Genomic DNA, 16,212 nt, shown 5'->3' with positions numbered 1-16,212 from the left:
CACCCGAAAGGTTTTAATTCAAAAAGTTCATCCCCGACAGGTAAACCGATACAAAAGCTCTCAAGATGTATATTATTTTATCAGAGTTTAGTAAAAACGATAACTCCACAAAAAATATAAACACTCCCCCCCCCCCCCCCCCGGCCGTTTTACACTGAGGAACCGCCCCCCCCTAAAATGGAGGTCTGGATCCGCCCCTGAACACGAGTCACCGCAATATCCAATTGGTTCGAATGCAGTGTGCCAAGTTTCCTCCTTGAACTCATTGCCATGCGTCATTCGAAGCACGCGGATCTCGCGGTGAACCGCGTTCGAATCTGTATGCAGGCTGTCTTTTGTATGATATATAAGCAGCGTGAACCTGGCTTTACAGAAATCGCATGAAACACGAAGTCTTGTTTCCGAAAAGAGGCAAACACGGGATTTTTCCTTTTTGCACAAATGTCCCCACTACATGAATTGTCAAAAACTAACCTCTTCTGTTTCCCTTTCTGTACCTAACAGGACTTTTCGCTTTCATCGTGCATTCGGTTGCTCAGAGTGGAAAAACATAAGACCCCTGGAACGTATCCAGTAGGCGTTTAATACGTCGGCTTGGATGAACAATGATGAGGTAGATATATTTTTGCGGGAAAATGTTACTATTGGATTTTTGCTAAACTGTTTTGAATAAATGTTGCTGTTTTTTTCTTTAGCCAGAAGTTTTATGTAGAAAAATGCGGTGTGAACTTTTCTTTCTCAACTTTCGTGTCCCAACTGTGCATTGTATGCACAGTTGGGACACGGTGTGTGCAATTTTCTTACACTCACTACATATTTTTGGACATACTTCGCAAACGCTGCCAGTAATGCTTTTTTTTTATTATTTCGACTACATTGAGTTCAATATTTTTTTGTTTTTAATTTACAATGACTTTGTGTTGTTTCCCTAACAAACGTTCTGCATCAATGCGATATGTATTCGACTACCAAGGCACCATTTCATCGGCTTACGTGCTTTTTAGGAGCACCACAAAAGTATAATAAATAAATTAATTAATTATTAATGTATAATTAAAAATGTAATATACAAACAAAGTCTTTTGGTTTCACTGGGACTAGGCACATTGCTATGAAATATCAAGACAGTGTCCTCGTTTTCAGTTGTTATTAAACGAATGACAAATTTAAAGCATACTGTTAACATTTGTAGTTGGGCGAGTCGTTATTTTCAGGTTTGGCAGAGACATCGTGACCCAATCCTGAGCAGTAACTCCAGAGCAGCCACCCTGAACTCTTCAGGTTTTGCACGCACGTGACATGCGGCCGGACAGCCAAGTATTCAGACTTTTGTTCTTAAACCTTGTAACTGTTTCCGATACATAAATTGACATATTAATAATTTTCTTAACGCTCCCAATTACACCTGCTGTCGCAGTGTATATATGTATAGGTAGTGTCGGTCTACCTTGATGGTGCCCTGAGGAGGTTTCTGAGATCGCCTAAATATGGCGAAAACTCACTCTGCGGTCTCTAAGCATCCCAGATATCCCAAAATCATAACGATGCGAGGCCGATTTCCCTGTTATTAAAAAACACTCAATGATCGAACACAAAGAAATCATCTCCGGCGATGGGAGGAGCATCGTTCCGGCAGCCATCACGATATGTGGCCAATGAAAACGCGACAATTCGTTGAGATTGCAAACGCTATTATTACAAAATGTGTATGTTTTTTGTAGATGATAAAAGCAAATAAGAATAGTTAAAAAATGTAATTTATCACGGAGAGGTAACATAATATTGCAATCATCGTCTCAAAAACAACGGACTATGTTTTTGTTTTTCTTTTCCTTGGGATTTATGTGTCCAGTTGTCAGCTCGCTGGGCTGAATCTTAGTCCGGGCTGTATGGGCAACGAGTCGCGTGCATCCGGATATCACTCCGCGGTTCCACCGGTCGGAGGCGAGATGATCCTTTGCTGGCTATTGGTTGACAGTGGTCCTATTTTCGGAACATGGTCCTCCCATCGCTGGAGATGACCTCGGTGTGTTGCGATCTTTGATTGTATTTGTAATAGCAGAATCGGCCGCGTGTCTTCATGATCTAGGGATTTCTCGGATGCTTAGCTCCAGCAGAGGGAGTTATCGACAGATTTAGGCTACCTCAGAAACCTCCTCAGGGCACCTTTAATTTGCTTTTAGCTAGCGATAATGATTTTGCCTTGCCATTATAGTTGACAAGTATAAGTCTGGTATTGGGCAATTCAAAGGTAGAATAAGCTTCAAAAGTGCATTGCGTTCTTACGCAGTCTATTTTAACCAATTCCTTCAAAGGACTACCAATGGTCAGTGACAGGTAAAATGTGATCGAGGGTTGGGGGAGGGGGGGGGGGGGGGGTTGTTTGTTGAATTGGCCGAAGTGAGAAAAGGAAAAAAGGGGAGAAGTTGACCGGGGGGGGGGGGGGGGGAGCGGTATAGGGTGAAGAGGGTGAAGTAGCCTTTTTTGTGGGACTTTTTAATGACTTCAAGGGGAACAGTACAACAAAAGCGACTGCTTTTTAAAAGGTACGCCGACGATTTTTTTAACTACACCAAATAACCTTATTTTCGGAATCACCGGCCTTTCCCCTTTGCGCTCTGCCATTCAGTTTCGCGAAATTCAAGATAATTATTGCGAAAGCGGCAGTAGATACTATACCCAAACCAACATTCACATATACTCATGCTTTGCAGTGCCGTGACGACAGGGGAAGGAAGGCTTGGAGGCCGAGCGGGAAGTCTAAAAATGGACTATGCCGAGCATTTCTTTCGTGCTTCTGCGTAAGTACTGGAACATTTTTCCAAAGCATTTATTTGACACCATAAAACTGCTTGTAATCAGACAATCTCACAAGAGAACCCGAATCTGGCGGAGCTCCCTCGACGCGGCGTACGCCGCGTCGAGGAATTGGGTGCGGCAGCATCTTCAGCATAAGGTTTAACAACCCTTTCGTCTCCCTTGTTCACATTACGCTGTACGTACTGCTGCTGCCGGTCGCTAACAATGAAACAAGTTTGAGCAGGAATGCCGCGTCCTGCGGCCAGTATCTCCCCTTCAACACCGGCACTGCGGCCCATGCATATCCTTCGTCATCCCGAGGGATAGAGTCGTCGGTGGCCGACAGCGACAACTGCGTCTATGAACTTGAGCGTGGTTACTTGTTACCAACCGAGCGAACACCATCATCACTGATATAAACTTTTGAGGCTACAGAAAGGCGCAGCGAACTGCACTTTGACATAGGGCGCGGCAGCACCTTCGGCATGAGGTTTAACAACCCTTTCATATTTCTTGTTCAAAATCTAAAGTCAACTTGGACGTTTAGTGATTTATACAGCGTAAGGTCGGCCTGCCAGGATGGGGCGACACTGTTTTACATTGTAGATGAACAGTTTTGCCAGTGCAGTACGACTGCAAACCTGGGGTCTTTAGTGTGCTCACGCAGTAGTGATACAAGACCGCATGCCGGGACGATGCTCATCCAGATCGAAACGGGCAGGGGTTAGGATTGAACCCAGGATCCCTGGGTTCTGCAGCGCGAGTTTTCGCTCTACGTGCTCCGAGCTGGTGTGCGCTAGACCACCCGGCTCACCTGAACAAGGAAGGGGGGCTTCCTTGTTCAGGTGAGCAAAAACCGCGGAAAGATCTTCCGTAGCCAAAGTGTGTGCTTCATCTTGCTGCCGTGAACACTGTCCTTTTTTTCTTCGGCTGTGTAATGTGATTACCTTCCTGAGAATGCTCATTTTGTTTAGTGGGGACGTCAAGCCCAGCCTCGACCCAGACACTGCCACTATTCTGCACCAACTTAATGCTATTGCTAAGGTCATACAAAATATTAAATGTGAAAAGGTCACAACACATGGCATACTTTTGGACATCGAGCTCAAGTTAGGAAGCATCGGTACGCTACAGAAGAATATCAGTGCATGTCAAATCAAATATTTATTTTCCAGAAAACTGGAGGGATCGACGGACAAAAAGCTGTCAAGACAAAATAACGGAGCTCGAAGCGAATGTTAAAACAACTATCACAAAAAAGCTCGATGATATGGAAAACTGAAGCAGACTGCCCAACTTGATAGTATGCGGCAGTAAAGAAGAGAATAACGAAAACAGCAAAATTATTGAAAAGATAGTCGTGGAAGACGTCCTGAAATATATTATAGAAAGAATTCACCTACTCGGAAAAAAGATTGGCAACAAAGTTTGCCCCATCATCTTTGAAATACTGGACAGCAAAGATAAAACAGACATAGTGAAAAACTGTGTGAAACTAAAGGGAAAGAACTTTTATATAAGCGAGGACTTTTCCCGCCCCGTACAGGAAATACACACAAATGTAAAGGTATCGCACTGCGTTCCCGATATTGTTAGGCTGTTGCTATTGTCGTCATTGCAGCCGATTGGACACGAGCCACTCCAAAAACGCTCGACGCGGCAATTGGTTACCGCGAGCACAAAATCGAGCACTCACACAGTGCCCCGGATCCAATCCCAAATCTGCATTCAAATATCGTGACAGAGGAACTATGCCAATACTGCGATAACCAAACCGCGTAATGAAATTTGATAAAGGAGATATTTAAAAAAAACACGCTTCATTTCATTCTTAAAATAACACCGCAACAAAGAGGCTTCTTGTTAAATAGCGTTTCGTGCGAGTATGCTATGTTTCCGCTAGTGCCGTAAAGTCGTGTAAAGAAAAAAAAACGTTCCAGCTGAATATCGTAAGTACGCCCTGCGTTACTTAGGCTGTCGGTGAGTATAGCAGCGTACTGTAGTGGTGCTACTTGGCAGGTACTGACCTGTTGCTCCTTCTCGTACTCAAGCTTGATTCGAGCCTCGATGCACTGCCGGGTGGAGTCGAAACTTCGCTCCTGCGCGGCGTCTCGCATGTGCCTATGGTACCAGCCGACTGCCGTGGCCGTTAACAGGAACAAGCCGCTGGCCGCCATCTGCAAGACAGTGCAAGGATAGAGCGCTCATGACCCCTTTCTTTCCCCCCTCTCAGAAACAAATTTGCGCAGAAGAGGAGCATTCCAGTAGATCCTGTTTCATTTGCGAATGTACAGATGGTACTGACAATAGAAACATTTATTTTATGATCTGTCCAATCATAGCTTATATACCTTAATATTTCACAAAGGTCGAGAATGTGATCGGATGTCATTGTCTACGTCCTCATACGTATGTTCATTGAACATGTCGCACCTGTGGAACCAGAGGAAACTTCGTTATCTTTTACGCAGAAAAGCGACTATAGGGATGCTTTATGCAGTATGGAAATTTTCCTACATGCATTAAAGAAAAAAATGTGCATTCTCAAGACATTGTATAAATGAACGATGTGCGTATTGGCTTCTTTCTGGCTTTTTGACAAACGGTGAAGTATTTCACCACACTGCACTTACAGTGGCAATGCAGCGGACATCGCATGCCCTTGCAGACCTACATGGAACTAACTGTACTCACACCACAAAACACTAATCCCCTACTCAGGACTCAGAGGTCGAGGTCCGGGGAAGTCACCTTCTACTCCAACCAGGCTACCCAAGCAATACATAAATATAAAATCTCCCGACGACTGCCCTCGACAGAAACACATGTCTGCAATTTCTCCCTTTCAGGAAGTAGGCAATGAGCTGCCCGGCGGCCTTATCCTGGCGGCAGAGGCGCGAGGACGTCCAAAGATTATCCGATTAGTGGAAGCGGCAATCGACAGGGATGGATTCCAAACATTTCTGATATGGGGGCTTCAGTGGGGAAAAAAGAAAGACGTGCTGAAAAGCGACACAACCAAAGTAAAGGAAAAAAAAATACTGAAATTTGTGACAGAACGTCGTTAGTTTAAAGCCCGTTCTCAAATGGAAACAGGCTCGTTGTTTTTCTTTTTTTCTACGCCGCGTTTTCACGAGGATGCAGGTGCGCTTTGACGCTTGGGGCCTCTGCTTACCATATTAATTGGAACGTCGGAGGAAACGACAACAATACATGGTTTGTACAAACATATCAGAGCTTCGACTGTAAAGTGGTCGAAATTTCGAACTTTGAAAGTTAGAATCTTATGTGCTCGGATACAAACGTTTCGTATCCATCCAAGCTTCGCGCCAAGTTCGGATTTGCGCAGTCTGTGCAGCATCGCGGGGGAGGGGGGGGGGGGGCGGTGATCGGGCTCCAGCCACTGGATCAACGCGGTATGGCTGTCATAAAATGAGGGTGGTAAAGTTCCCATCTCATATTCCTCGAAAAAACCTCAAGTAGGAAAGGACATGGCAGGCCTTTGTATGTCTTGTAAAACTCTGCAGAGAGTCCATCAAGTCCTGGGTCGCTAAACTCGTCAGACACAACTTTCTATGTGTTATGACATAGCGGGGGGAGGAGTCGAAAGATTGCAGCGAAGGTTTCTTTTCTCATAAACCCGCAGATCCGTATATCTTCGTGACGTTTTTCATTGAAAAAGCGAAAAATCCCTACTACTCCCTAGGTGCCAAGCTAGAGCAGCACGAGAAAGCACGCGGAGACGAACGTGGTTCGTATAAGTTTAATGTCACGATGAAGATTATCAGCTGCGACCTTGATGGTCTCTAAAAAGCACAGCGGAGGCTTGGGTAATTGCATTCTAAAATCAACACCGTCAAAGTTGATAGTCTGATATTGTTCTTGTTTCCGCCGATAAAGCAGAATTTACTTAAAAACGTCTCTGTCGTCCATTTTATAATTTGATCAGAGTGTAGCCCGACGTGGCTAGGTCGCAACCAGCCGAGTAGCATTGTCCACCTTTGCACGGATTTCGCTTCCGGGCAGTTATCCGCCATCAGCGGTAGGTAAAATAATTTTATGATAGACTTTCAAAAATTAGCCAAACTGGGACTAGTTCTGCTTTCATCAACTGAAGTAAGAGTAATATCAGTTTGTCAATATTGACGGTGATGTTTCGAGAACGCGAGGACACCAAGCTTTCATCGTACACAACCAAACTCTTCACCGTCGACTCGAACGCGCACCATCAAATTTGTTGTTCACAACTGATCATCCTGACCCTGACGTCAAAGTTATGAACTATAGAAGCACGTCACTGAACGTGCCTGCACACAACGAGCGCTGGCACGAGCCTCTCGCTTGGAAGTCTGTCATGGCCGCTTGTGAGTTCATGGAACGCGCCCCATTTTAATTCCAGAATCTCTAGAACCATAATTTCGAAATTTGCACGCTGTGCTGCTCCTCGTCATCGCTTAGTTGGAACACCTCTAAGCAGGGTCGTCGAAACAGAAGAACGGGGAGGGGGGCGATTCACCTTCCCCCCCAAGTTGCGTCGAAAAAGAGGGCGCAAAGGGCATAAGGGTGTAAGGGGAGGGGGGATATCGCTCCACCCCAGACTATAGCATTTCAGAGAGTTATAATAAAAAAAAAAATGACAGACGTTTACAGTTCTCTGTAATTTCGAATTAAAGCGCAGCTCTTGACGAGGAGGAGGGGAGGGCACGGAGGGGAGGGTATGCCCCTCCACTCCCCCTCCTCCTATCTTGCTCCCCTGTCATTTAGCGGGGAAACCTAATTGGTGTTAAAATCATGTGACGTCAATTTCCCCACCAAATTTAGTGAAAAAACGTCCCATAATGCAACGCGCGCGCGGTTACGCCGACGGCGACGCCGCTCAAGCTCGAAACGTGCGCATAAGAGTTGCGCTCTAAACATTTGGGGGAAGGGATATCCCCTTCCTAACTACTATCACCCCACCCCCTTTCTCTCTCTCTCTCTCTCTCCCAGACAATTTCTACGGCCCTTCCTGACCCCTATTTGAGTGTGTGTTTCTGTTGGTGATACCTTTTTTCCCCTTTCCACGACTTTTTCTCGCCATACCCCCTCGCCCCCTCATCTCTCAGTCATTACCGACGTCTCTATACATAACGCCTGTGGGTGACCCCGGTGGCGTTGTTGACAGTGGCGGAAGATGAGCTCTAAAACCGCATACACCGCGCACGGCTTTACAATATCACAAAGTTTAATCTTCGCCTCGATTCCGAAGCGAAGATTTCGGCCTCAAATAACTCCTTCCCAAAGTTGTGAAACGTCATTTTGTCGTCAGCAATAACTTCCACAAACGACGATCTTGCGACGGGAAAGTTCAGAGTAATTACAGCCCGCCTAGGTACAATTTACGTTTCATTGACTCTATCGCGGCGTAGGGATGTAGGGACACGCAGGCGCAACGTCATCAGTGCAGCTGTTCAATCGGCTGGCCCCACGGTGTTCCTCGCGCGCACTCTGATGAAGCTCGCTACAACTTTGTGCCTAGCATTCTCGCTGGAATTTGAGCACTGAGAGAGCTTGGATGATTGACATCTCCTCCCGCGTGACGCCAACGCCACGAGAGTCCAATCAGCACGCTTTGCGAACTTCGTGCCCAACTTTGTGTTTGACGAGTTTAGCGACCCTGGTGTTTTAAAATTTGGCAACTCGTCTACCGCGCATCGAACTTCTTCTAATGTTACTGGTCCACTACGGAAACACCGCTGAAGCTGACTTACCTGGAGTATTAAAGAAAGTAATCTTTTTTGGCAACTCCATGGATGTCCAAATGTTGCGTTTTTCTTTCCAAAAGGCTTTTGTATTGGAAACTCAAAACCGTTCATGGTGTCTTCAGCATGTCTGAGAGTGTTCCATTACATTCCACAACTCTAATTTTCTTTGCAAGGCCGTTACGTCTCTTATCATTGACTGCACGACGCGAGGGTGTCTCTGAGGGCAGGAAACGCCTACACCGAGACCGTACTAGTGCACCGTGTAAACGAATGTGCTCGTATTGCTGTAGTTGACATTTTACGCGAAGAATGTCTTCTCATGTGTGAAAGCACGAAAACAAAATTAGTTTTCAGGTCTTGGGAAGAATATGTAACGAGTAACGTAACTACTAGTCCGCGTTATTCCAAATAAGTAGCGTAAGTACCTTCCCCGTTGCTGTCTTGAAGAAGTAACACGTACGTTATTACATTACAGAAAAAAGTAACGCGGTACGGGCAACGCCGCTAGTTGTAACGGGTTGCCACCAACACTGGTAGCGAGCCACCGACAAGCGCTTGGTTTGTGCTTTGTGCGCGAACACCGTACGAACAAAATCTGGGTTGTCTCACCAGATGAAGGTTTCCCTGCACATAAGCAAGCCTCGGGACGGAGATTGAAATGGAAGCCAGACTTGCCTTCAAGAAAATGCTTTGCCGCGTAAACGGTCGTCCGTGCGAGGCGACCATTAGTTTCGATCCACGGATGTTATCCAACTCCTGCGCCTTGCAGAGTCAGCCGGGAACTTGTCGAAACTCACTCCGCTACTTTTGCTGTACCTTTCGCTGCAATTAACGGCTACACAACTTTGCGGCATGCTGAAATGCTACGCCGCCCATGCAAAACGCGCGCCCTTTCGCCCACACCACCCGGCTCCGGCGCGATAGTTGCGCCGCCGCAGCTCCGTGACGTCAAGCCCGTGTAACGCGCTGTTTCCAGACAAGCCCCGACAAAGTGTGGGCCAACGAGCAGTTTCCGCATAATGTGTGGGAACTGCACGCGCGCAGGAACCAGATTCGCGTCAAGTGGAGCTTCTGCGCATGCGCCCTGTCAAAAGCAGTGCCACCGCAGCGATGTGACGTCAGCGCCGCGTGGCGGTGTATCAATGGGAGCTCGTTCTGAGCATGCGCTCTTAACATCGCCCTCAAATATTGCGTCCAGTGAGTACCCTGTACCACAGCCTTCTCTGTACTCACAAAGCCTGGCAGTCCGGTGACGGAGCCATAGAGTGCCCGGTCGCAGATTTGGAGCGCGATGATCTGGTAGCAGAGCGTTTCTCGGAGAGTTTGGTATTCAGCGCACAGCTTTTCCAGCGGCGAGGACACGAAACATGGTTGTCAAACCCGGCGAGAAAAGAAGCGGTAGCCCGAGGAAAGCGAGAGGCACGAGCGGACATTCCATTGCTCGGGACAAGTGTGTTTCGGCGTCTCGCCGCAGCGGGGCGCCCATTACATGACTTTTGTAGACTCTTGTCTGCCGCTCTACCTTTTCACTTTCGGCGGCCGCGTGTCTTGGCATTCTGCCCAACGAGCTTGAGTAAACTTAGAGCGGTAAACCAGCGTTCAAAAATGGCACCCCCCCGGTTGCCGCCATCTTGCCTGTTTGCCACATTAGTGATCACGTGACGTTAAGATGGCTGCGCCCAGAGGTGGGCCAGATCAGATTGGCCAGATCGCGGTCAGCAAATGGCCACTCTGGGGCTGCGTTCGAATCTTACTCGAATGGCGCCGAGTTATTCCGGTGGATCAAGTCACGTGACAAGAGAGATGCAGTAACGCTGGACGCGGGTAGGTTTTCGAATGCAACGGGTACGAGAACTTCACCCAGGAGTGAGATCAAAGCTGCGTTCGATTAACTTGCACCTCCTTCGCCAATGCAGAAAAGTGTAGGACAGTCTACTTCCGGTATATGTATTGAGATACGACCGGAAGTACACCGCCCCACACTTTTCTGCACCGGTGCAGGAGGTGCAAGTAAATCGAACGCAGCTTCTATCTCCCTCCTGGGTGAAGTTCTTGTACCCGTTACGTTCGAAAACCTACCCGCGTCCAGCGTTGCTGCATCTGTCTTGTCACGTGACTTGATCCGCCGGAATAACTCGGCGCCATTCGAGTAAGATTCGAACGCAGCCCCAGAGTGCCCATCTGCTGACCGCGATCTGGCCAATCTGATCTGATCCACCTTTGGGCGCAGCCATCTTAACGTCACGTGATCACTAATGTGGCAAACAGGCAAGATGGCGGCAACCGGGGGGGTGCCATTTCCGCTGCAGGCAGTGGGTTCCGGTTTACCGCTCTAAGGTAAGACTCAAGCTCGTTGATTCTGCCATGCTTTGTCAGTATGGAGGAGGCTCTGCCTCCACACCATCATAGGCAATACAGTTTGCTAACCCAAGTCATCGCGATATCTGTGGTTCGAATTCCGCGTGCCAAGTTTCTCCTTGAACTCGTTACCATGAGGCACTTGAAACACGGATATCGCGGTGACTCGCGTTCGAATCTATTTCCAGACTGTTTTTTGTATGACGTATTGGCGACGTGCGCGACCGAAAGCGTCGCTGTGGTCGGCCTTCCACGATTGGCCCAAAAGCTGACTATGACGTCGGAAAGGGTATACCATCGACGGAAATAAGAGGAATGAAAGAACTTTAATTTCGACGGTGTTGGCAGTGTTGCTTCGAGAGCGCAATGATTTCAGGCTTCCACCATGCTATTTACAAACACCATTGAACCTGTTTTTCGCAAGGTAATGACGTCACAAGGGAGAACCATAGGAGGGCGCCACCAAAACATCTCGCCGCTAATAAACAGTGTGACCCCCGGCTTTAAAGGGATACTGAACCAAGGAATGTAGTGTTCATAATAAGTGGCGCACGTTGTTTCTACGAGCCAGCAGCCGCCGGTGTGCGCAAGCACAAGCAACAAAAATGACGCCAAAGACCTCCATTCGCGGTCAAGATAACAGTGAAATGTATGGGCTTCGGGCCAAAAAAGAATGAAGACAAGTTTTTCATCTACACAGTGGTGTCTGGTGTAAAAGGTAAGCGATTAATTGGTCTAACAAACACATAGCTTTCACTTGTAGAGATGGAAAGCCTGTCTTTATTCTCCTTTGGCGCGCCAGCCCATGCACTTCACTGTCATCTTGACCGCGAATGGAGGTCTTTGGCGTCATTTTCGTTGTGTGTACTCGCGCACACCGGCGGCTGCTGGCTCGTGGAAAGAACGTGCGCCACTTATTATGGACACTAAATTCTTTGGTTCAGTATCTCTTTAAGGTTCCAACCAACGAGCTTGAGTATCATTTAGAGCGGTAAACCGCAACCCAAGGCCTGCAGCGGAAATGGCACCCCCCAGGTCGCCGTCACCTTGCCTGTTTGCCACATTAGTGATCACGTGACGTCAAGATGGCGGCGTCCAGAGGTGGGCGAGATCAGATTGGCCAGATCACGGTAAGCAGAGGGACCCTCTGAGGCTGCGTTCTAATCTTGCTCGAATGAATCCGAGTTACTCCGGTGGGTCATGTCACGTGACAAGACTGATAGAGCAATTGGGCGCAGGTGAATTTCCGAACGCCAAGGTAACATTCACCCTAGAGTGAGATCAAGTAAATTTTGAACCACGGCCCTGCTTACCGTAATCTGGCCAATCTGATCTGGCGTACCTATGGGCGCAGCCATCTTAAAGTCACGTGAACACTAATGTGGCAAACGGCAAACGCTGAACCAGTGAAACTCAGAATGAGAATAGCACTGATTCTTGGGCGAGTTGGTGACACATTTTAGAATACATCGGACCACAAAGTAGCGTCAAGTTCTAATTTTGTAAAATTCAGAACGAGAAGTTTTTTCCGAAGGTGGCATAGAATGGGGGAAAGGGCTTTAGTTATTTTAATGCAGCTGCACTGAGAACCGGATGTATCTTTGGAAGGTACACGATCGCGCATGCATCAACACATAATTTCCCATTTCTCAGCGTCGCGCGCTTTAAGTATATCGGCTCGTTCACACTGCCCCGTTTTCTTACGTTACGTTACGAAAAGTCACCGGGAAATCTGTGCTTCGTATTAAGCGTGGCTACCAATTCAAGGAGATTGCCTGGCACACGACATTCGAGACACGAATGTTTTGGTGACTTAGACGTCACGTAAGAAATAGGTGCTGTGTGAAAAGTCGAACCTAGTGCCACTAAATAAGCTACGCTTCAGAGTAACGACACTTGGCCATATTGTGTCTTAAAATCATGGTTGCCAGTTATCTGAAGCTTTATCTGAAATCACAGGAAACGCTTTTCTGTCCTCCACAAATGTTTAGACAGTTCGCGGCAGAGAAAAGCAATATTACATGACCTTCCTAACACCGAATCTAATGCTGAGGAAGTCGCACTTTCGAATCATGACGATCGGCGGTTGCGTCTGCTCTGCATACGAGCCAAAATGGCGGCGCCCACAACAATGTAGGGGAACGGAGTGCCGATACTCTAAGCGCAGCTTATTTAGTGGCTCTAGTCGAACCGAGCTCAACTCCTTGTGTTATGTTACGACGAACCTTGTAGTCCTTGGTTGCCATGGCAACTCACCGTCCTAGCTCGTTGTCACCGAAACATTCGTGTCTGGAATGTCGCGTGCCAGGCTATCTTCTTGAATTGGTAGCCACGCTTAATACGAAGCACAGATTTCCCCGTGACCATTCGTAACGTAACGTAAGAAAACGGGTCTGTGTGAACCAGCCTTATCTCTGGCCGATCAATGTAGCCCTCGCAGCTTCGGTGCGGGACTATGATGAACTCATCATCGTTCGGTCCCGCGGGACAAAGGGGGGATCACACCCTTCTGTAATTTTGACCTGCCGAAAGACGAGAGGGGCAGCGCGCGGTGTTTAGTACACACAGAATCCGCGGCGTTTCGTAACGCTATGAGTGCATGGCGCCACTTAAAGGTCTTTCTGCTTCCTAAGATATCCTCACGTCAATTTCAGGCGGGCAAGTCGTGGCTGCGTTATCTGGTCGTGACCTGTACACGGAATAGCTCTGCTACCACGATTTCGCCACTGCGCGTGTGAAATATTTTGCCACTAGGGGCGCCAACTGCCGTCATAGTTATTGCCCCGCGTACTTATTAGACAGATTTAATATGAATATGTGACGGAGGATAACCGGTTTCATGGTTAGCATTATTTATTGTACTGCAGCACTTCGGTGCTGTAATACAATCTTGTTCTACCTCCGGGCACCGCCCCCTTGCCCCCTGATCAGCCAGACAGATACGATTAGATCAACATTGAAAAACGTTTATTCACCCGCTACGAGCGAAAACGGTGATGATGATGATGATGATGATGATGATCTTGCAGCTGTTCCCTTTGTATCGGGCGGTTTCGAACAACGTTCGTACCTAGCCAACACTATGCCTAGCTAGCCAACACTAGCCAACACTAGCCAACACTATGTATCGGGCGGTTCCGAACAACACAACTGCCTAACCGGTTGGTCCCGCCGCTGGCGCCGCTCTGCGGCGAAGTGAACCCCTCCGTAAGGGAAGGAAGAGCGGTAATCAGCTATAGTCGGATGCAACATAAGAACAATCTTTTAGCTCCACCCACAAGCGCATTGCGCCCATCTGAAGTGCCTCCGCCGTCGAGAAAGTAGTTCGCTAGCAACGTTGCTTTTTCTTCCTCCAGGAAACGTGTCTTGAACTACTACAATATTTATTTAATTCATTCAGGACGTTTAAATAATTTAAAATACGTTTTTGTCAACGAAATAGCTGTTTAGTAAAGAAAGAAAGTCATGTCCAATGTACCGTCTTCCCAATTCATTTTCTGTCCAAGATACTGTCTGACATACCGTCTAACATACCTCTCAGCAGTGCTAAGCCTCGCGCCCGCTTCGAAATTTTTGTTGGCGATAGCGTCGCTGGATTCTCACGTTTTTGCGCAAAAACTGCTGCAAACGCAAGCCGATACCATTAAGATTTCGTGGCGTAACCTCGGGCACGTAAAACACGGTGCAAAAAAGCAGAATAATTGTCACGAGAAACTAGCGTCGCGTTGCTAAGGCCAGCAGCCATGTTGAGCTTCTTTTTTTTTCAAAAGGATCGCGATTGGTACACGGAATCGTGACGTCATGAAAACAATTGGCTGGCGTTTCTCGGCGTAGGATTACATTTTCCTCTGAGAGGCATTTCCGGTTTTTTCTTAGCTTGCAACCAACTATAGTGGCAGGGGTGGCAGGCCGCAGGGAAGGCAGGCTGTGAGCTGCGTGTGGGTCCCAGAAAAACGTTTAACGCGCGCCCCCAACGAAGAAACCAGGCACTCCGCCGGCGACAGCTGGTCGCATAGGGGGCCCTTCTGTCGGCAGGTCAGGATTTCAGTTGGTCGTGGGGGAGATAAGCGTGCCGGGTACAGTGGACTAGATGCACACCGAGCCGCGCAGTCACACGCCTGTCCATGCACAACGCGTCAGCGGCTGCCGTCACGAACTGCGGGGTTATTCGGTCGAATTTGCATCTGTAATAAACCCTAAGGTGCGAACAACGGTCTGCAGATGACGCCAGCCATCATCCCGCTCGTTCCCATTGCATTGACAGGCGACAGCGCACGTCCGACAGGCGGTTCCAATCGATGGTGCGCGCATTCAGGCGTTATTTAGGGAAGTGTTCCTGCCTCCCGACTTCGCGATGACGTCTCGAGATGAATTAACTAGACTCGAAGGGAGTCCCGTGGAATAAGTTTGCGGTTTGCAGGTGCACTTAACTTGAGGACCTACACTCCAGCCATGAACGCGGAGAATGTGTCTACGGCTACCCGCCAGTGCCGCATGCGGAAAGAAATTGAAGGAGAGGAGGAGATCAGAGCTTGCGGAAATATTGCAGCCGCGAGTTCCGATTGGAAGGATTAGTGTGTGGACGGAAAGGCTAGTTGCCTTTGTCTCTACGTTCTGTCTCGCTCTAACCAGAGCAAACAAGCGCGTTGTCTGCGCTTTGCGTCCGACGTTCGAACGCCGAACGCGGGCGTCCGGCGTGAATCGTTCGAACGCCGGGCGGCGCGAGGAGCAGACGACGCAGTTGTTCGCTCTGAATGGAGGGACACAATGCGTAGAGACAAAGGCACCTAGCCTTTGCATTTACCCACTAATCCTTCCAATCACAGATGGGCACGCTCTCCTTTTCTCCTATTCGTTTGGATTTTCTCTACATATCAAAGCTCTGTTTTGTAAACGGTATTTCTATAGGTTGGCGTATGTTGACTGGAGCGTGTCTTAGGCTAGTGTGATAGGAGTCCTATACCGTCCATGCAACAAAAGTGGTCACGAAATGGGAACCACTGATATTGCAGGGGCCGAAGTGACATGCTGTCGGATGTTACGATCCTGGCGGTTGGTCGTCGAAATTTTTGTAAAAAAATGTACAGCTCAGCAAATCGGTGGCCGAGGCAAATTGTAGAAACCACAAAGGGGGTGAGGGGGTGCCGCCGATGTTAGTGACGACACTGTCTGAACTTAACAGGGTTCCACGTCCCAAAGACATTCAAACACCGGCAATATCACCAGTAACGTAACGGGACGCTATGACGAAGTGGACGATGCTAAACCTTTAGCTGTATATTCGTCCAGAAAAATAACTTTTTTCTAAATT

The 16,212-nt window shown here is 47.9% G+C and overlaps 1 protein-coding gene across 1 annotated transcript in view; it reads right to left on the bottom strand.

The window, feature by feature from the left end:
• Nucleotides 1–16,212, bottom strand: part of LOC8042723 (adenylate cyclase type 2) — a gene marked incomplete at its 5' end in the record, with an annotated part of 364,499 nt that overhangs the window by 181,912 nt on the left and 166,375 nt on the right. The window contains 1 exon segment of the mRNA XM_042291471.1: nucleotides 4,827–4,976. Coding sequence (XP_042147405.1) covers nucleotides 4,827–4,976 — 150 coding nt within the window.

The sequence above is a fragment of the Ixodes scapularis genome, unplaced genomic scaffold (assembly GCF_016920785.2).
Source record: "Ixodes scapularis isolate PalLabHiFi unplaced genomic scaffold, ASM1692078v2 PGA_scaffold2__306_contigs__length_199485367, whole genome shotgun sequence".
Lineage (NCBI taxonomy): Eukaryota > Metazoa > Arthropoda > Arachnida > Ixodida > Ixodidae > Ixodes > Ixodes scapularis.
This window is presented reverse-complemented; position numbering and strand designations above follow the sequence as displayed.